General features: G+C 32.8%; 1 protein-coding gene across 1 annotated transcript; it reads right to left on the bottom strand.

Annotated features, from left to right (window-relative positions):
* Positions 1 to 1,601: 1,601 nt before the first annotated feature.
* On the bottom strand, positions 1,602 to 20,824 carry LOC125065652 (3-hydroxyisobutyrate dehydrogenase, mitochondrial). Its single transcript, XM_047673406.1, has 6 exons — positions 20,627 to 20,824; positions 13,408 to 13,590; positions 11,078 to 11,195; positions 8,342 to 8,552; positions 2,649 to 2,805; positions 1,602 to 1,783 (listed from the first exon to the last, which is right to left on the bottom strand). The coding sequence occupies exons 1-6, from the start codon at positions 20,756 to 20,758 to the stop codon at positions 1,622 to 1,624; spliced, it is 963 nt and encodes a 320-aa protein (XP_047529362.1). The 5' UTR covers positions 20,759 to 20,824; the 3' UTR covers positions 1,602 to 1,621.
* Positions 20,825 to 23,299: the final 2,475 nt, after the last annotated feature.

Genomic DNA, 23,299 nt, shown 5'->3' with positions numbered 1-23,299 from the left:
ACCTCAATATGGCTCGCATTTTTGCTGCCTAAGCCCAGTCGGGAAATTAAAAAAGGCTAGCAATCATGGCCGCATTGTCGCTGTCACTTTTATTGTGAGTTAGAATTTGGTTGACCATTATGTCATTTTATTTTATTACCCACTAGCTGAACCTGCGGCTTGACCCGGGCGAAAAATATGAAACTGTACTTATAGCACACAAACCGTTACCCCCACCCTCCCCATTTTATCCCCTCGAGGAGTGAATTAAAGAAGTTATATAAATCGATTTAGCGGCATTGTGAAGAGGTAACAGATAGAGTTATTTTCTAATTTATAATAATAGTATAGATTTATAGTCATATGGCCCAGTGCCTACAAACATTTAGTCTCTAAATATTATTATTACTTTATGTTCGTTTACCTTACGTCGTTACAGAGAATAGACACATTGTCACAACCCGTCATAACTACATAGGGTCCCATTGAAATTCTGTGTTAAATTTTGGAACACAATTTAAGAACTATACATTCATATACCTATTTAGAGCAAGATTTTTAATTGAATTTTTAATTTATTAATTTAGGTTTTTGTCTTATTTTGCTAATTCAATACTAACTTATTTTTAAATAGCAGAACGTAGACATGTCTCAAATAAACTTTTTCTTAGTCTTATTCTTAAAACTTAACTAAAGAGATTTCTAGTTTAAATCCGAGAAATTTAAATAATTAATCGCATGCTCGGCGATGTCCATCTTCGAGCTACAAGATGGCCATCTTGTATTAAATTCTGCACGTGTATCCACCATCCGACATTGTATCAGCGTGGTGAAAATTAAAGTAACTCTAGATCTTCTCCACAAGAACTTACTTATTATGGTCATATTAACAGTTTATTTCAACAATAACGTCCCGACTTCGTACACATCGATTAGCCTACCAATCTAAACAATTCAGAGACCCACTTAAACACATACATTCACCAAAATCGTTCCAGTCGTTTAGAAGAAATTCAGTAACAAACGCACAGAAAGATTATATATATTGGTCTATGATATATATACAATGTTTTTATTGTGATGAAGATTTTGACTATAAATATAGCATCTTGGTTTTTAGAAATCAAATTACTTTATTATTAAAAATTGCCGAAGTTTCCGAACGTGATTTTACTTTTAATCTAAGCTTACTTTAATTAATTACAATAAATCCTTCAAGTATCTGTTTACTCAATAAATTACTAATTAACCTCAGGTGTTATGCTTCGATTACTTAACTTTTAATTACTGGACCACAAATTTACGTCCGCGGCTTTGCCTGCCATTAAGGTAGACGGTAGGTGTTGAGTACCCTGTGTTTTTCTGAATAGCACGTATGTAAAATTTCATGATGAAAGGTTGAGTTTATCACATGTGAAAGTATAAAGTAAACAAACATACTTTCGAATTTATAATAATAATAAAAAAAAAAATGTTTCCTTTAATTTAAGGACTAGTATATATAGTCTATCGATAGTCTATCGATAATGGACTATCGATATGCAACACTAGCTTAGTACTCATGTTTTGTAGTGAAACGTTCTGAAAAGAACGTACGCCAAAATAAATAGTAAAACTCAAGGTGACTGTTTTACATTTTATTCTACTTCTTCGCAGCTTCTTCCTTCAAGAGCTGATATATAAATGAGAAGTCCTTCTGTCCGTAGCCACGAGATTGCACGATGCGGTATAGTTGAGTTGCAACAGCTCCCAAAGGTATGGGAGACCGGATTCCTAGAGCCATTGAGCTAGCGAGCTCCAGGTCCTGAAATCAAGATAAAGGGTATATTAATATCATGATAGAAGAATTATTGGGCTTTTTATTTTTTGGCTTAATTATACATGGAGTTCACATCTGCCAATGTAATGTTTAATATAATTAATGTCTTTTAACTATTTTATTGATGTTTAACTACAAATTCCAGTAAAATATAATAATTTATATTTAATGCCGAGTCTATATACCTGATACTGATACTCTAGCGGAGTGGCGGATCAAGTCCCACCAAGTCCATCTGATTGTGTTTAATATGAAATCAAAATATCACCAGCGGACCATAGCGGCGGAAATTCGCTGTCACGTATTTTATTGTTAGAAAATTGATTTCATATTTTTTTTAATAACTGTTATTGGAAGGTCGTATTGTGGAAAAATATTAAATTGACATTTTTATGAATCGCTCACACATATAGACAAGTCATTGTGAGTTTTGATCTAAGCTAATCGTCTTTATATACGTTTATATTTTTATAATAATTTATGTAGTCGTACATTCGAAATTCGGAAATAATTTCACTAAATGATTTTTTTTAAATGGTAATCTTTTATTGTTCTATTTGAAGCAGTTTGGAGGCGATTGTTTTATTTGTTGACATTTCCAATGTGCTACGAGTATCTTGGCCTATCGAAGGACATAAAAGTAACACTAAAATCTCTTGTTATCATATATTATAAATATTTACCTGCCTGATGATAGTAAAATTCAAGTGAGTTTATATTTAATACATTTAACATTTGTTTTCATCATTTAAATCAATAAAAAATATGTAACAACTTCGTAATTTTTTTATAAGCAACTACAGATACAAATATGTATCTGTATGTATATGTAATATATATTAAAACATACCTTAACCATCAGCTCATTCTTGAATCCACCATCGTAGTCCCTGCTGGATGGCGCAGTTGGCACCAACCCAGGAACGGGGCAGTACACTTCAGTGGACCAAGATCTTGCTGACGAGTTGTTCAGCACATCCAGCAAAACTTTCGGGTCAAGACCCATTCTGAAAGATAAAACTTACAATCAGAAAAAATACTACATATTATAAAAATCTTTCCCCCCTCGTCTTTTTGAATATCTGATTGTGATAATCTCAAAAATTACCGCCCTTAACCAATATTGATTACGATATAAACCCTTATTATACCTGCGCGAAGCCGGGACGAGTAGCTGCAAAAATATACATAATGAATTTATCACATTAGGTGTATATTTACATTACATTAACAGCCTGTAAATTTCCCACCGCTGGGCTTAAGCCTCCTCTCCATTTGAGGAGAAGGTTTTGGAGCATATTCCACCACGCTGCTCCAATGCGGGTTAGTGGAATTCTCATGTGGCAGAATTTCGTTGAAATAAACACATGCAGATTTCTTCACGATGTTTTCCTTCACCGCCGAGCACGAGATGAATTGTAAACACAAATTAAGCACATTAAAAATTCAGTGGTGCTTGCCTGGGTTTGAACCTGAAATCATCTGAAAGGTGCACGCGTTCTAACTACTGGGCTATTATGTGTATATAGTTAAGTACATTTTGATTGTGATATTTAACTCGCACCAATGTTGCAAAATAGTCTCCAATCAACAGAATATGCCGTCAGTATAATGACATACGTACATTTATGCAAAGTATTGATATTTTATTAAATTCCTTACTTAGTTTAAGCATAAAATTAACGATGTACTATTGGACTCATAATGATAAATATGTTAATATGAATATACATATCAGTTTAGTGATATAAATGTTTTTTGTTAAACTACGTTTAAATTATTTGTACATGTTTTATAGATGTATCTCAAATAAATTGTTAGATAAGCTTTATTTTTATTTACTTTGAAATATCACTTTTTTTATTGAAATAGAAAATTCGTCAGACACGTCGATTCTTTATCCAACATTTTACAGAACTGTGTTTCAACTGAATTCAACCCTTTAGCTTTTACAATAGAAAAATTTCAGCAGTATTTTTAGAGTGAGTCGTAAAATTTCTCTTGTGATATTTCACCGAGCGCACGACCTTTTAAACGACAGGAGTGTACGAAAAGCATACTTTAAAGCGTCAATAGCTCAGCAGTATCTGGCGAACCTAATGACGTGAAAGTCTCAGGTACGATCCTGACGTGAGCTGGACTCATTCCCACTCCTGACACAAGATTTAATATTAACGGTAGTAAAATACAAAAGTAATCATTGTAATATAAGTGAACAACTAGCTCAGTCGATCCTAAGGATGCTCCACAACACTAACGTTTTACTAATAAAACTATTAGGTGCCACTGGTAACCATGTTTATTCAAAAAATTTATAAATGCTATATGCATACAATTAGCGAATCTTGCCATCGCGATTCAGAATTATCTACAATTTGACATAACGCCATCTAGTATTTACAAGATGAAATACATAAGTACATTAATTACGTATACAATAAGTATTTCCCTAACAATGGAGAATTATTATTGAGTGTTGTTGAAAAAACGAAAGACGAAAAGAAAAATGAAATTATCTTCAACTCGCCAACCAGACGTGAATCTTCAACGAATTGGCGACGAATTTCACTTCGACTCGTTTAATAAAAAACCCTACACCCTTTCATTTACATATAAATATGATTGGAAGGTTTCATTTTGTCCGGACTGTCTGCTAGTATAACTGGGATCGGTAGTTTCCTTATGAATTAGGGCTGAGACGATCAGAATATCAATTTTCCTTGACTTCGAATTTCTTGTCACAAATAGCCCATATCTCACGTTACTGATATATTATTATGTATAATTCAATATTAGAATTATAAAATGAACTAGTGAACAAACGCGATTTCACTTTCGAAAGCAAACATCAAAATAACATAAGTCAACAAATCACATAACAATAGAAAAGTTAACTTTGTAAATTTCGTTATTGAAATCAATAATAAGACTTTTTAGCGCGGTATGTTTGATCTCAATGTATATACCTAAACATATTTTTTTTCTTTATATTCATCGTATGCCTCGATCGGTTATAAGAGGACTGGTTTATTTTGACGCCGATTGGAATTGCAATTCTACGAGGAAATATTACCCGCATTTCTGTCAACATTCTGCGCGGTCGATTTTTTTTTCAGTATAATAATATTTCAAACAGATGGTCGAAGATAGCAAGAGTTTTAGGTTTAAAATTAAATTTCACAAAATAATTTCTTAGTGCGACTTTTAATCATAGAACTCGGATTTTCCAACTCTTATTTATGTCCTATAAATGATGTGGATGGATATAGAGGTAGGGGACGACCCAAGAAACGATGGATGGATTGTGTGAAAGACGATATGGTTAGAAAGAATGTTACTTGTGAGATGACGTCTGACAGAGAAGTATGGAAGAAGAAGACATGCTGCGCCGACCCCAAGTAAAATTGGGATAAGGGCAGGAGGATGATGATGATGATTTATGTCCTATAATTTAAAATGAGTTTTGATAATAACCACTCAGAACATTGTATTTATGTTCTAAACATGTGTATATGCTCTCTGCGTGTCTCTGAGTACCGCCTCTAATCTGAAGATTGCGTCAGTAAAATTACTGCTATGTGGTCTTTCTGTGTTTGGAAAAACGCGTGATGGATATTTTATAAGAGGCATAACACGATTATCACGATGCTCACAATGCCCACAATGTTCGCTTAGCTTTAATGAACGTTTTTGTTCTGTGAGACTAACATATATAAAGTTAAGTAATTGGTTAAGTAACAGTTTACTAATCCCCCACTGTGGAAGGAAGCACTTCTCCTTTTTAAATAGGTTTGAAGCTGATTTAACAACGCTGCTCCAATGACAGTTGGTTGACACAAGTTTGCCAGATATTCATTTGACACATGTAGGTTTTTTTCTTGAACTCAAATTCAAACTCAAATTCCTTGACTCAATATAGAAGCATTACACTTACTTATTGATAGTCAAATTAAACACTACCACCGGTTCGGGAAAGGAAACCTGACCTGAGAAGAACCGGTGAAAGAAACTCAGCGGGTCTTTTTTTTGGTCAGAGTATAGCTACGATGTTTTCCTTCACCGAGCACGAAATATTAATAAAAAAAAAAAAAATGAACATTTTAAATTTTGAAATAACTAAAAATGAACACACGATAACACGCAGTAATTAATTTATGTTAGAATACACGAATTACAAACACAAACCAAAGATGTTACAGTCAGCTTATTATATTATTAGTGTGATTAAATGCAAAACAAGAAGATACAACCAAGTAAATTGCTTTTATGCATCTATCTTATTTAATTAAATTAAGCCGTATGCACGTCTAGAGATGAAGGTAGTTTCACATAGGGTTACGTCTTGCCTATCTTTTAATTTATTACCATAGTGCTCTCAGTAATAAATATATATATATATATATATTTTTTATGCCATTGGTTGGCGGACGAGCATATGGGCCACCTGATGGTAAGTGATCACCACCGTCCATAGACAAAGGCGCTGTAAGAAATATTAACCATTCCTTACATCACCTATGCGCCACCAACCTTGGGAAATAAGATGTTATGTCCCTTGTGCCTGTGATTACACTGGCTCACTCACCCTTCTAACCGGAACACAACAATACAGTGTACTGTTATAAAAGCTGTTTTTTTTATTATCAATTCAAAATTATTTTTGTAATCGTAAGTTTTGAGAAAATCTGCAATTCTCAAACAGATAATGTATTTTTCATTGAGTTAGAAATAGAGGCGATTATAGCTCTAAGTTAGAGTAAGTTTTAAGTAACAACCTAGCCTAGTGGTAGACAAAGGAATCTCCCTTTGAGGATTAGGCTTGCAGCGTCACTACGCTACTCCGGATGGTTGTGAGATGAAATGTCGAGGGAGTAAATATCGAACCTTTGACGTTCACACAATGCGGCCCCGTCTTTTATAGTCAAATATACGTTTCAATCTTACAAAGACGAAAAGAGTAAGGTCGTAAATACGTGACATAAATAAATTGACTAGCGTTGGTCCAGTATATTAACAAGCAAAAACAGTCAACAAATAGAGGATAAAAATCTACTGAGCAGTAGAGGTATTCTCTAAGAAGTATCTCAAAAGTCACAGCAAAACATGAGTGTGATGTCGGAATGTAATATACAATATTGACTACAATAATTTGGCCTTTTAATAAATTTAAATCTCATCCCAAAAATAAATTAAATACGTCATTATACTGAATATTACATGAATGACAAAAATATTTCTAGGATATATGTACATATATATAAATTGAATTCTACTTTATTGACATAAACTCTGTGATTAATATTATTTAAAAGAGTAACTAATGAGTTTCTAGCCGGTTCTTCATAGTAAAATCTACTCCCCGAAAAAGTAGAATTACATTAATACAATACTGTTATACGATGATTATAAAATTAATTTTAAATATGACTTGGCTGTTGTTCAATTTTTTATCTGTTGTCAAAAATAAAAAGTAAATATGCCAGCCCTAGTTCAAAACGCAAAGTATGAATTTCCTATTATAACATCACTTCAAGGCAGCCCTACTAAGAACCTTTTGTTATTACACTACGTGACTATATTTCCGGCTTCCATGGGAAACTGATGGGCAAATTAACTATAATGAAAAGCTATGAACTTGGACGCCTGTAAATTGTGAATTTCCTTTGATTTATTTCGTACTAAACTAAATGGATATTTGGAAAATGAATCAAATTTAAATACCTTATTAAAATGAAATACAATAATGTCGTAGCATTATACATTCGCAAGAGGCGAATATTATTCCGTAAAAAAGAGAACCTCTTATCCTTACTAATATTACAAACCTGAAAGTACGTTAGTGTGTCTGTGTGTAATATAGTTACTAAATAATATATAATACAAAAAGATCTCTCAAGAAAATCTGTAAATTAATCTTATAATCGCAAGGTACATAACATATTAAATTTGTTATTTCTTTGACATTGAAAATATATTTAAGTGCGACTCCTGATACATCCATTGATTCACTGGGATTAAAATAACAATTGATATGTGCCATTGAACGTCAATCTATTTTATTTTATTTCTTGTTATTCGTAATCAATGAGGTAACAATATTGACAATTACTCGTGATTACCTAAAGTAAACGAGTATTATTTGCTTAATGAGTGACAATCACTTTAAACATTGACAATTGCAAATTACCTTTAGGTACATACTTATTGGTAGTTACAATTGCTGAGCCGTCCCCGAGCTCAGTGGCTTCATCACAATCCAACTTATTTGAATTCTTAGTAATCCACCATACAAGACTAATGACCTATACATATGGATGACTTTTTTGTATTATACCTAACTGAAAAAACTATTAATCCAACTTATACCAGGTTTAGCGTGTGTGTTATGTAATGTTTTAGTATACAATATTAGTGTATAAGGAGATAAACTTCGCAGTTTCAACTTTGTTTCTTTAAATATATATATTGATAACAAGCGTGAAATTCGTGTTCTTCTTAATTTTATAAATAAGAAAAACTTATTTTTATAAGAAAAATACTCACTTTATACCCATGTTCATACACTCAGCTGTCGCCATACCAGTGATACCCATGAGCATATTATTGCTCAGCTTAGCAACTTGGCCGGCGCCGCTGCCTCCACAGTGGAAATGCTTGGCTCCCATTGCTTGGAGCATTGGTAAGGATCTGTCAAAATCGTCTTTATTACCACCGACCATGAACGCCAGAGTTGCATTCTGAGCGCCCATTACACCTGCACCAAGAAAACATTATTTTTATGTCATCCTGACTGATTTCGGCCAGGGTAGCATGTGTCAAGGGAGACTAGCCAACTGTGCAGGACATATGTGCACAAGTGTATGCATACAAGTGTATACATACAAACACAGCACTATCTCTATTCCGTTAATGTCAAATCATCAATCAAGATCCGGACTTATTTGGCTTTTGACTGCAAATTTTTTGCCCAAAAAAAACCAATAACTATTTATCGACCTCACCTGGGACTTGAACCCAGCTAGCAATGTCTACCCACTTTACCAACGAGGAGGTCAAGAAAACATTATAGCAGTGAGCTGAAATTCGATTTACTAATATTAACCAATTTTTGGTTAGATAATCGTTCAAGAAAAACAAAAGTCAAAATCTACATTCAATATAGAAACACGTTACACTTTAAAAAAATTAATCGTGGATTTTTTTTTACTTATTGTGCTATTGTACTTAAAAATAGTATTGCGTAATTTTCATACAAAATATGTATTGATTGACTTAAAAAAAAAAAAACCATAGACTATATAATCCAACAAAATTAAACCTTAACCTAACATGACAAGACATAACAACAAGTGCTTGTAACAAGTATATTTGAATAAAGAATATTTAGGTAGAGATATTTTTATTTTTTTTTCCATTTTTATTGGTGGTAGGGCTTTGTGCAAATCCGTCTGGGTAGGTACAACCCACTCATCAGATATTCTACCGCCAAATAACAGTACTCTGTATTGTTGTGTTCCGGTTAGAAGGGTGAGTGAGCACAATCAAAGGCACAAGGGACATAACGTCTTAGTTCCCGAGGTTAGTGGCGCATAGGTGATGTAAGGAATGGTTAATATTTCTTACAGCGCCTTTGTATATGGGCGGTGGTGACCACTTACCATCAGGTGGCCCATATGCTCGTCAGCCAACCAATGCCATAAAACAAAAAAAAATAATAATAATCAGTCGATTATAAAATTGACACAATTTCGTAAATGGCAATATATTTGCGTTATCATTATGCGTCATATTAGTATTCAACAGACAAAGGTCAGTAAGTTATCGAGCAGTATTATATAACCAATAAAACAATAATACATCACACAAAGATCGGAGACGGACTAGTGGCTAAAAACATGTGAACCTTAATGGATTATAGTTCAAATCCAGTTGTCACTAACTTTTCATATTCTCAATTTTAATTTTTCGTCTCCGTGGTAACACTTCATGTTGTTGTGCTCCGTTTTGCAGGGTGAGTGAGCCAGTGTAACTACAGGCATAAAGGATATACTTATTTCCCAAAGTCGGTGGCTCATTCAGTCAGCTCAAACTCAAAACTCAAACTCAATTTCCTTTATTCAATATAGAAGCATTACACTTTCTTATTGATGGTCAAATTAAACACTCGTCCACCTAATCACCTATCAAACAGATAATATTGGTATTTCATAAATATTTGTCAAGGGTACAAAAATGGACACAGGGTACGACCCAATATTCCACGAGCATCATGCCACGGGTGGAAATTATTAAATTATAATAATCTACAGTGTTACTAAACAGTTAATTTGCATTTTATGCAAAAACACAGTGACGTAGGACTTCGATACGAACCAACCGATTCGTATTGATATGAACTTTGACTCCTGATAATTACGAAACATGGCAAATCATATGTCAAAAACGTCACAATCGATATTGTAGTATCGACTTCAATGTATGTCCAGTGTAACTACAGACAAATCTTGGTTCCAAGGTTATTGAGGCATTGGCGCCAATGTCTATTGACGATGGTGACCACTTAACATTCGGCGGCCAATTTGCTAGTCTATCTGACAAACAAAAATCTAAAGTATAGGACGCAATATGAAATAATAAACTCATTTTAAATATTGGTTAAAGTTTTGGCAGCCAACCTCCTCTAAGGAGAAACCGATTTTCAAACTTTGGAGTTGAATTCATCACTGTTCCCAGATGGGATTGGAAATTCTGACACGTGTACAGTTGTATATACATGTGACAGAATTCCTATGAATTCCACCCCACAAAAGTAACTTTCATCAAAAAGTTCTCATTCCACCGAGTAGAAAAAAATTGGGAATTTTTAAGCATACATTAACCTGAATACTCAGGGGTCTTTGCGAAAACTTAGACATGTATTAATTGACTCATAACTATTATTAGCCGATTAACTTTTTATTTTTAATATAGGTTGGCAAATTGACTACTTTATGGTAAGAGGCTGCCCATAGATATCGGGACTATAAAAGAATTAACCATCGCTTACTTCGTCAATGCATCACCAATCTATGGTAGGGTTATATTAAGATATATATTTCGATTATAAAAATGTCCATTGTGCTTGTAGTTATACTAGCTCACTGGAGGTAGAATAAGTGGTGAATAAAACTACTCATCTAGACCACCTTTAACAAAACCCAACGATGAAGTAAATATATTCACCAGATGAGGTAATTTTGGTCTTTGCAAAAGTAACATTAAATATAAATGAAAACGTACCTCCAGACACTGGGGCGTCAATGAAGCCAACACCACTTTCGGTAGCGACGGGGAATATCTGTTTGGGCACATTCGGATCGACGGTACTTGAATCGATGAGTAGTGAACCTTTTGGGACCTAAAAAAAGGTTTTTCTTACTTTCGAATAACAAAAATATACTAAATAATACCTAACCGATATTTAATTAAATACAGTAATATTTATATTTTAGTGAAATGCATTTAATAGGCACGTTTGATGCTTTTAAACGACAAGTTAGACTTGCTAGTTGATGTTAGTATTATGACAAAGAATTCACCCTATCTTGAGTGTAGTTTTTCTAAATGATTATTTGATAGTTGTCTAACTTATCCTTGTAATAACATTTTACTAGATTTTAAACTAAAAGTGTTATCTGATCTTTTTATCTGAATATATTAATGTATCTTCATCTTTCAGTGACCTTAAATTTAAACAATAAGAAATTAATACGATATCCAAACATAGTATTTATTTACACGATGTGCTTAAATAAGAAAAGTATTAAACATCGTAATTTTTCTTATACATTTCTTAAAAATTTAGAAAGACCTACTAACAAAATATTACAAAAAATACTCATTATTATTATTATTAACCGGGAAATAACCACTGAAACTGAAAACTATAATAATTGCCTAAAAATATTTTACGTCGTCGTACATAAAAATAATCCGCATTTCTTTGAAAATTGCTCGAGACTTGACTTCTCCGTCTGTTTCAAATAGCCTTTCATCAGGGGCCTATAGAAATTTTGTTTCACTTCAAGAGAGTGAGCGTAGATTCGTATAAAGAAAACATCACGATACAGCTTTTACACAAAGAGGTTTTATTTTTCTTTTCATTTTATTTCATCACGTAAATATAGTCTGCCACTATAAATGGACTTAAAAAACTATATCATTATTTAATACTGTAATATAAAAAGTAAAATATTATTTATGTCCGACAAAAGTTTATTATATATCATTAAGTAAATAAAATAAATATGTTTATTCGTGTGTTTGTGATCAATTCGTTCCGAAACTATTTCTTCGATAGTGATGAATCTTTAGTTCGTTATTTCGCGTACTCAGTGAATGTTCCAGGCACAAAAAAAGTATTACTTTTTTTACTTATGTTTGTTTCTCTGTATTATGTATCCGTAGAGCAATTGAATGGAGAATGAGTTTTTTTTTCTATTTTTATTTAGGGACTTTTTCCACAGGTGAAAATGTCAGTCCCATTGTGCCCTAATCTGAGTTGAGTAACCTATTAATAAAATTACTGCATCGTATTTAAATTCTAAAATTAAATTCTTTAAATTCTAGGAGAATAAGTTACATAATAGTAGAGTATATCTGTGAATTGTTTCACATTTTACTTAACCCTGTGAAATACTTTGTATATTATATTTATATTTATTTCAATAATAAAGTTTAAAGGATTTTAATAGGAAAGTTCAAACGACTTTGCTTAATTTACTATTTTCAAATGAAGATTTTATTGAATAAGGATTTTAAACAATGCCTATTGTTATTCAAAGTTAATTTAAAGTAACGTGATTTATTTCCTTCTTCATCTTGTTTGTTGTTATATCAAAGTAATTGGTAATTATACATTTGAAACGACTGTGACGTATTAAAAATGTCATAGAAGAAGAAAGACTTAACGGCCTTCGTTTTGCTCTGGTAACTTTATCAATTTAGATCATTTATTATTCAAAGCCTTCATCATCTAACATAATCCTATACTGCGAACTCTACGAACAAATTGTTACTTTATCGTAATCGAATCGAAATTTAATCGTTGCCGTTTATCCGTTTTCATATTGTACTAACGCAACAATCCAGTTGCGGTACGTTCGGAGTTGGATCGAAATAATGATAATAATAAAATTACTGTTATCACTAATTATAGCCAAATTAGACAAATATATTATATATATTACATATACATTTTATTAAATATATTACATATATTTATCTAAGTATAGGCTATAACATAAAAAAAAACAGTCAGCGTTGGACACGTCTTTCGAGAAGGACAATGATACAACTCCAATGAATATCTGCTGTGGTTTGGTAAATAAAAAAAATAATGTAAACCACCACACCAAACTAAAACCGAAAATTGTTAAAAGACACGGGAAACTGTGAGCCCGTGGATGTAGTGCAATTAAAATAAAAACGATAGAAATAAGAATTCACCGTCAGTTACGATAATGCTGAGATTTACTTTTGTGAGGAATTTTGGAAGTTTGATTGGAATAGAAACGCGAACGTATCGTAACCGTTACGAGTTAGAATATTGATAGCTTTTTATTACTCACATGCTTAACAACTCCATCTTTGCCGAGATATGCATCAAGGACGACTTTGTTGCTTGGCAGTATGGACACAACGACATCAGCTCCGTCTACCGCTGCGGCGATTGAGGTGGCACCAGTTACACCATTCTTGGAAGCGGCAGTCAAAGCGTCCTTTGACGGATCGTAGCCACGTACATTGAAACCCTGAAAAAAGGTGAAGTATAGATTTCTTTAACAGCTATATTGTTAACAATATTTGTTTTGTACCAAAAGAGTAAGGAACGACATACATAGTATAAACAAATAATAGAATTAATGATATGTACATACACACAATAGGCGGACACAACAATAATATTAACGGAGAAACATTTCTGTTATTTACACCGACATAATGTAAAGTACCTTCGTAGTAATGTAGTGTACCTAGAAGGTCAGTGACCTTTACTTTTTGTAATCACAATAGTGACTATGAACAGATTTTGGTTACTGTAGATAACATAATTTTTTATGTAATTAAATTATATTTATTTGTCAACCGTAGCTAAATTTCATTAAATTCGTTACACAGACATATAGAGTTACTTTCGTATTTATAACAGTAAAGTTATTTTAAGGACTTAATTTTAATAATTATTATGTAAATAAAACTATTTTTGGTATCAGAAAAGTTAAACGTAAGCCGTTTTAGCAGTAATATATCGATTACTTTTCAAATTATTTGGCAAACGGAAAAACGTAGTTAACATTTCACTCAACAATTTACTTACTGAAATAATATTTGCAATAATATTCATGAAACCTTTATATTTGATAATGTAACATAGAACACGCTACGTAACAAACAGTTATTGGTTAAAATAAATTCATTGGCTGGTTATACTCATTTATAAATTTATGGGTTGGTTTCCTACTTTGACACGTTTGACACCTAAAAAACCTACTCTGCCGTATCATTGTATTTAGAAAGTGCGAGGAATAAATGCTTTCGCATACACTTAAATATTTCAAGCACAGTTAATTTCCAGGTTTGTCTACTTTGACCATAGCAGCGCCAAGGCTGACCGCAATAAGTCACGAATTTGCAACATTCAATATTTTAAAGTAAAATAATAAATTACGCAAACATAATTGATAAATTTGCCAGAAATAAATCGAGACGGAAAATAATTCATAAAATTTCCAACTTCTGATTTTAAGTTGAGTTTAGAGACGTCCAATGGGCTTGAACCACTTGAATTAAGATTTTGTGTCCCTGATACTTATAGTCACTCAGGCCTACTCACCCTCCCAGCCAGAACACCATAACAATACGGTATTTCTGTTTGACGGTAGAATATGTGATGAGTGGTAGGGCCTCCCCCTTCTACCAAGGCGGACTTGCACAAAGCTCAACTACGGCAAAGTACAATATTTCTATAATTACGTATATACTAAGGAATTGAGGAGGCACCTGTCACGTTTTATTCCATATATCATTTAGGTAATCGTTATATAATTTATCTTGTGTAAAGAAAAAATAAAACTTTATCTAGTTAGTAATAACCTTGTACCTAAGTGTTAAATAAATGACTGACTTCTGTTGAACATAATGTGATAAGTTTGATACACAATTTCATTAAAGTTTTACGTTGGACGTAATTCTTATTGAAGTCAACACATTTATACCTTAACAGTTTAATTTTAACCGACCGTATTTTGTGTTATATAAATTAAATATGTGTCAGGGCCCACCCCTGAAACAAACTGGGAGTCTAGGAAAAAAGTGGAAACTAATAAAGTATCAGGCTTTAACCCAAAATCGTTGGGCTTTTCCCGATCCCGATCTTGAGTAGCCCGCATCCATCCCGTATCTGCCACTTTTTTTAAATGGTCTATCCACCTCGCCACAGACCGTCCTACACTATGTTTGGCTAAGCGTGGTATCCACTCTGACACGTGTCGACAACATCGCCAATCAAGACCCCTGAAAACACGACCAGCCCATACTTTATTCACAACCACTTCCATATCAGCGAGCTAATTCTACTGAAATCGTAGTTTATAATTGGGGTGTTCTGACTAGATCAGCTCGGCATACTTAAGTTAAGATTCACCTACAGGACCATACCACATTAAAGTAATATGAAATAATTGAACTCTCGCTATTGGTATACGAAAACGACATTTAGTACAATTATATAAGGCTAATGTATTTTTCATTACTACTCGACCTTAAACATTAACGCGAAAAGCGCCCATCTGCATTATTTAACATAATATTTGCATTAATTGAACTGATTTTAATTTTAAATACCAGTAAAAGCCAGTATTAACTGGTGTCTCGGATTTTTTAGGGTTCAACTTCTAAATAGGAATGATTTGACAATATCTTCGATGGATGATATGGATTTCTTGTACTATTTATATATATATATTATAATTTGGTGGCCTGACGAATAGTACCTGATGGTAAGTGCCTATAGAAATAAGTACTGTAAGTAGTAAGTTCCCCAAATCACTAATGCGCCACTATAACTTTAAGAACGAAGATGCTATGTCCCTTGTGCCTGTAATTACACTGGCTCACCTCTCAAACTGAAACACAAAAAAACAAATTGCTAGTTGGCGAAAAAATATGTGATAAGTGGGTGGTACCTGCTGTGGTGATATACCTATTGGATCGTCTAGGGGGTATGACCGACTCATATGCCATTCGGCATATATTAAAAACAACGTTAACAGAACATATTAATGTGATTAATTTGTATTTAATTCATGTCCTGCCACATAATGGAGAAAAATATCTTTAGGAAATCTGCATCTATTGGATATTCTACCAAATGTGTATCCAAGGACACATTGGAGCGGTGTGATTAATTCTCGAACCTTCCTTGTGCGAGAAGGTTCAACGCTGGAGTGGCATATTTACCCTCTGTTACTTTAAGTATAAATCTATGTTTAAATAGAAAAAGACAAAACAGTTCATTGCCCTTTTTTTTCTCGATTTGTCGTAATTTCGTTTTAATAAAATAAATAAAATTGGAAATTAATGTAGACAAGAAAGTAGACAAAAATGTATTTGTTAATTTCGACCACTGTGCAAGTAAATACTCGGAATAGTCATTCATGTACGGAATCAAGAGAATTTAACTGGATTTCAATGTTATTGTTTTCTTTGTCCCTCATCCTTATACAGTTTGATCAGCCGTTTTAAATTTTTAATTGTAAAAACGATTTCAAATGCATCGCTTTAAAGGTGATTAAATATTAGCTCTTGACTCATACATTATTTTTATTCGCAATCCTGATTTAATTTTCTACGACATTTGATCTTTACTTTTCATTACTAATATGTTAAATAAATTATCAGATATTAAAAGAATTAACCCTTACAAACTTGTAACCCCTACTTTTCACTTGCATACGGTACAGAGAGTGTTTTTGAGCAATAATATACACATATAATATAATAAGACACCGGGAAATAAAATCAATTTACCATTTATTAAATTTAAAAAGTGTATTATTCTCGCTGGAAGCTACTTTCCGAAACGGTGGTAGTATTAAATATCGATGATTCAAAAACGCTTCATTGTGAAGTTTACTTGAATAAAATTGATTTGATTTGATAACCTAATGAAACACTCTTCTGCTGAATTGACTGACTGACTGACTGACTGACTGACTGACTGACTGACTGACTTTTCATTAAACATATATAATATGTAACCGCTAGATAGTTGTAGCGTATTTAAATAAATATATTATGTCAGCATTTTATATGCTAAATAAGATGTAGCTAGGTAAAGGGTTACAGACCCCAATGCCTGGTATAGGTCCAAGACCGGTAAGTTAGTAATAGTAGTGTGATTGCCTAAGAATTCACTTCGTATCTCACCCGTGAAATGATGACAAGCAACTTACAGTGATATGCCATTTTGATACGTGTACGCAATAAATTTGGCAATGACTAAATCACTGTCGTATATCAAACTCTGATATTACTCGCTCGTGTTCTGCGGTGAGTTTCGAGTATCTTCTTACATAATACATCTACATCTCGGAATTAGAAAGTTAGATGTGGTAGATTTCTGTACCGCAGCACAGAACCAAATTTCTGTGTCAGCGAACATTTCAGATATCCATGCAGTCGTACAATTATGAGGAGTTAATACAGTGTTAACTTGAGTTTGGGTACATTAAAATGCATTATACATTCAAATCTGGAGCTAGTCTTTGAGATTAGTAATTTCTATTATTCGGCCTAGAGCAAGTCATATTATGCTAGACTTATTAATTATTAGTCATGAACTCAAATTACGAGCTGTGGACTATAAATAAAAAAAAATGTTAGCTATACTGGACTGAATACATTTTAAAATTTAATTAATTTCAAAAAATTAAATTAAATTGTATTATAATTAGAGTTTAATAAATGTAACATTAATTTAGAATAAATACTATCGGAGAGCGGTCATACAGATTGCAACGAAATACTATTCGTTATCACGCTGTTATTATCATTTAAAACGCGATAACAGATACATTAACACAAACATTTATTATATTTGCTCTGATAGAAACCAAACTTGCGTTTCAAGGTCAATGTAAAATATTATCTTTATTTATATGTATGTAATTCCATCTCACATCTCGGCTTAAAGGCGGAGAAAAAAGTTGAATAAAATTAACGTGATTGCTCACGTCAGTGGAATTATTTTATGAACGAACATGAAACTGGGTATGATATGGTCGTGAAATGTGAGATGATAGTATTTTACGTTTTTTTGGCAATGTTGCCAAACGAATTATTATTCATTAATTCAAAAAGTATACGTAACGTCTATTATTTTTAAAGGAACTTAAACATCTATTCTGATATTGGGCTATTCTCCAATAACAAATTTCAACTTTTTTTTTTTCAGGTAGGCGGACTAGTGGTCTATACGGCCCACAGACATTGGCCCTAAAAAAAATATTATTTTTTATAACGATAATCCGCCACCAACCTTGGAACCAAAGATCCCTGGTGCATGTTACATTGGTTATATTATTATAAAGTGAGTGAGCACTTTTCAAACCAGAACACAATAATACTAAATATTACTGTTTGGTACAACACATGATTTAGAGGTTGGTACCTAACCAGACGGGTTTGCACGAAGCCCTAGTAGGGCCCCAAACTCAACAGACATATTAATATTTTAATATCAAAAAATAATATGATACGAGTATATAAAATAATCCTATTCATAGAAAATCGGATCCGTGAACGTGGATGGCTAGTGCAGGTAGAGTTCTTACCAAATTTCCACGCCGTCATGATTTGTAAAATAAGTCCTCAATGTCAATCATTCATATTCAAATAAATGCTTTAAAGTTAATTTAAATAAATACGTACCTACAGATTCAACAATTTACAACATATTTATATATTCGATTTTTTAATAACTACAATCGTTTAATTTATAAACTTTAACCGCATCGAAATTACGATGTCATTATCGTTGTCTCCATTCGCTCGTTAATGAGATAAAACACGAACAGACAATATTATATTCGTCAACATTAAAACGAGCCCGTAATTTAATTATCTTGACAAAATATACGGAAATAAATAATTAATTATCATCCACGAAAACCTTTTAAGGAGAAGATTTGTTGTGACAAGATTATAAAGGTAGCACACATACGACACACGCAGGTTTCCTTACGATGTTAAAAGTTGTGCTTACCTGAATTTGGACCAGTAAACGGTTTTACGATTAATGTCTTCTAACAATTAAGCTATTTTGAGCCAATAATATTCGAAAGAGCCGAGATGGCCCAGTGGTTAGAACGCGTACATCTTAGCCGATGATTTCGGGTTCAAACCCAGGCAGGCACCACTGAATTTTCATGTGCTTAATTTGTGTTTATAATCCATCTTGTGCTTGGTGGTGAAGGAAAACATCGTGAGAAAACCTGCATGTGTCTAATTTCAACGAAATTCTGCCACATGTGTATTCCACCAACCCGCATTGGAGCAGCGTGGTGGAATATGCTCCAAACCTCTTTTATTAAGACATTTTATCGAATTGATTTTGATCTTACAGAACATACTTGTGGATGATAATTTTATTCATAATATATAGAAGAGATTATGAATAGCTATCATTAAAACAAGTTCTAAGACACAAAAACGATTGGTATCGTGATATCTATTTTAATTAATCTAATAAATAGTTATATGTATTCAAATTTAAGGATAGTTTGTCTTCCATATCCATTCCATTGGAACAAAGCATTGGACAAGATTGGAATAGTCTCCGATTGCCTAATAAGTGAGGCCTTAGTCCAGCAGAAGGATTGCAGGATTTTGATAACTTTGTCTCTTATATTATGGTACAAAAGAGTAGTGATGGACCAGGTATTTACAGGAATCGGTATAAAATGGTAACCAAAATGGAATGTACCATACGATCAATTCCGGGCTCCATTTCGGGTTAATTTTTAATAGTGAAAGAAACCTACTTAAATCCCATTGGAGAAGCATGTTGAGTTCTTTGCCTGAATTCCACCAACCAGTAGGATATTAACAGGCATTTCTTTTTATTTATTGATATTTTTAAATTTAACTACGCAACAGGTTCATTTCAATTCACGTCAACAAGCAACCGTTTTATACATACAATATTCAATGATTCGAAGTTCATAACGCCTACGAATTAATAATAAATCAAATCAAATCAAGTTTATTCAAGTAAACTTCACAACGAAGCGTTTTTGAATCGTCAATATTAAAATACTACCACCGTTTCGGAAAGCAGCCTCCAGCGAGACGAAACGGCAAGAAACTCGAAATAAATATTAGATGTCATTTAACTGACTCCAGAAACGAAAATAAGTTTAAAAAAAGCGTTGTTATGAACGAGCTAATGAATAATACAAGTTTATATCTAAATATACTAGCGCTTACGAGCATACTACGAGCATACTATTAGTCTACTACAAATATATACATGGCTTTTCTTTAAGAAAATAATTTGATACGAAGTTCAATCTTACGTATCTTCTTGTATTGTGATTATTGCTGCCAATATCGCATATCACGTTTTAACATAGTAGTATCTTGATATACCGTCGAGTTTCGAATTCGTTGTTACAGAATAACCCAATACCAGAATAGGCGTGTCAGTTTCCGACGATATAAATGCGAATGATTACCAGTTAACAGAATACGATTAAGAACACGCACAACAATTAAACATTGAATTACCTTCTTGACAAGATTTGCCGCCATATAACCTCCCATGTTCCCGAGGCCGAGGAAAGCGACATTTTTATCTGTCTTCGAACTATAACTCCTCGTGGACACAACGAAACACCGGCTGATCGTGCGCGCCGCCATTTTGTAAGCTATGAATAACACGTTCGTTACCGGCGTGTGCGCAACGCGACTGGCACCGGGCTGGCATAGCAGCAACGGGTTCTCGCGCACGTTGTTTACAATAAATTAATCTGTGATAAGAATTATAATTTGTGTTTGTTCTTAATTCCTGTATGTTTTTGAATTACGTAAATTGTTTAAAACAAACATTTTATTGGCGTTATTAACATTTTTACACGAGTATGTTTTAATTAATAAAAAAAGTGTAATTTCAAAGATAACAGTAAGTCCTCTTTTATTCGTGTTTGACTCGTATTAAGAACAACATAATTGTTCTAAATTCTAAATGTGTTCCGTTTGTTACGTTGAAAACTTTTTGGAACGAAGATTGATAAAAACTGGCATTGGCGAAAAAGCAAATCCGCGCAGGGGCCTCTGAGTTTTGATGTGGTTCATTTATATATTCAATAATTCATCTCGTTCACAGCGGTAACGAAAACATTGTTAGGTGACCAGTATGAGTCAAAAGATGGTTCAGTCAATGTATTAACCAAACCGCATCGAAGGTGTAAAGGGCTCTAATGTTCTCAAAATAGACTGAGGTATCAGACCAGTAGTGACATAATTATTAACAGAGATTTGTTTTACTACGAGTAATTGATACTGTATGGACTAATAAGGTTCTATACATGAGGCTGTCATTTATAGATTTATAATTTCAAACTAACAGTTGTACTATTAGTTTACGACTACAAATACTATGTTAACTTTTTGCTATGTATTAATAGTTCGTCCTTCAACGAGTACTTGCTAGAACCTGATGACTGCTGATTTAAAATACAGTTCTCGATAATTGTATTTAAGAAAAAATATAACGACTTGAAAAATAACAGAAAACGTATTAAGAAGTATTAAATAAGTAGGTGAGGATTTATTATTAATTATAATGTACTGATTATCGCAACAGTAGAACATTCAGACGTTTTGAATAGTTTTCAACGAAAAGACATGAATCAACGAAATTTAAAAGGCTTATTAAATCGAAAACTTGTATTTATCATTTAAAGCTACGCTGTCGATTTAATTTGTAATGTTAAGATGAATAAAATTGACTCGTTTGATTGATGATTGATTGATTGATCATATATACATAGATATATATGTAAGTAATTGGGTTTAGGTATAAGTTTGTTTTTTCTCTTCGTTCTGAATTCGATATTTTCATAAGCATGTGTGTATATTTGCATAATTATATTCGTTGTATAGGTATGTAGGTGTATTTAAGCAACCTTTTATAATAAAAAATACCTACATACATATACAAATAAATAGCAAAGGTGTATATAACAAAATTCACTTGTATAATTTAGTAAAATAAATTATACAAGTTAAATACTTGGGTTGTTTTTTATTACAATGTAACCTCAGAAAAAGAAAAGATATTTTTTGTTTATCGTCTATTTAAATAAATTTATATTTAAATTATAAAATAAAGTAATTATTCTATTCAATTTCCATTTATATATCGAAGTGGGTAATTTAAATACTTATGTAACCGTGTACATTATTTCTTTCTGTATGTATTAAGTATATATTTAAATGAATACCTACCGTATTGTGAATATCTGACTTTATTATAAGCCCCGTTTTACATGCGAAGTTACCTATGAGTTCCGTTGCTAGTAAGAGTGATTAGTAACAGCTGGACAATGTCCCACGGAGTGATAGAGGGCTCGCCTCTTAAGGAGAAAGTTTGACGATTTACACCACGCTGTTACAATGCGAATTGGTTCTCCCTTACTTGGCGGATAATAAATACAAATTAAGCACATTCAATTCAATGGTTCTTATCCGGGTTTTGGTGGCAACAGGCGGTTAAGATTCAATGATACTACTGACTACTTCACTATGAGATCTCTGAAACAATAGGTCCGATTGACGTGAAATTTTGAATAATCTCGACACGAATTTCGCGACGTGTATGCTCGCTCAGGAATGATGTTTGGAAATTTCAACATTACGGGTCGAAGTGGGAAGGATAACTTGTATCAATTTTGCCCGTACGAAATGATGACGAACAACAATTAGTATTATAAAATTTGTAAGTACCTATATGTTTTTTACAATTTTACCTAAAGCCATGAACTTATTCTTAAACAAGAACACATTAAAATTATAAATATAAATCAAATAATAAAATGGTTAGTAGTAAACTAGTTTTTTACAAATTCATTTTTTTTTTTTAAATACTACCCTCTTAGTATCTGCTAGTACAATTTATCATTCCTATTTCTTCTCTCAAGAAAACGACAAACATAATAACTATAATTCTATTGCTATGACGTAGAGTATATAAAGAATTTTAATAGTGTGTAATCGGCCTAATAGTGCGTTGTTTATTCATAGAATTGGGCCACTCAAGGTTAAATGACGTCAGAGAAGGCGTGACACTTATTATTATAATCTAAACACACGGAAAACTGTATCTGAATACTATCAAATGGATTTTTATTCTGTTTTAAACTATACTGTGTTATTTGTACTTTAATTCTTGAGGTAATT

Source organism: Vanessa atalanta, chromosome 8, assembly GCF_905147765.1.
Source record: "Vanessa atalanta chromosome 8, ilVanAtal1.2, whole genome shotgun sequence".
NCBI classification, from domain to species: domain Eukaryota; kingdom Metazoa; phylum Arthropoda; class Insecta; order Lepidoptera; family Nymphalidae; genus Vanessa; species Vanessa atalanta.
This window is presented reverse-complemented; position numbering and strand designations above follow the sequence as displayed.

What these genes read in the sequence shown, in the direction of transcription:
- LOC125065652 (XM_047673406.1), bottom strand. Translation starts at nt 20,758, where the DNA reads ATGGCGGCGCGCACGATCAGCCGGTGTTTCGTTGTGTCCACGAGGAGT. An exon ending in AAGATGGAGTTGTTAAGCAT is followed by an intron (nt 11,196 to 13,407) that starts GTGAGTAATAAA and finishes ACCTTTTTTTAG; the next exon opens with GTCCCAAAAGGTTCACTACT. An exon ending in TGTATGAACATGGGTATAAA is followed by an intron (nt 2,806 to 8,341) that starts GTGAGTATTTTT and finishes TTTATCTTTCAG; the next exon opens with AATGGGTCTTGACCCGAAAG.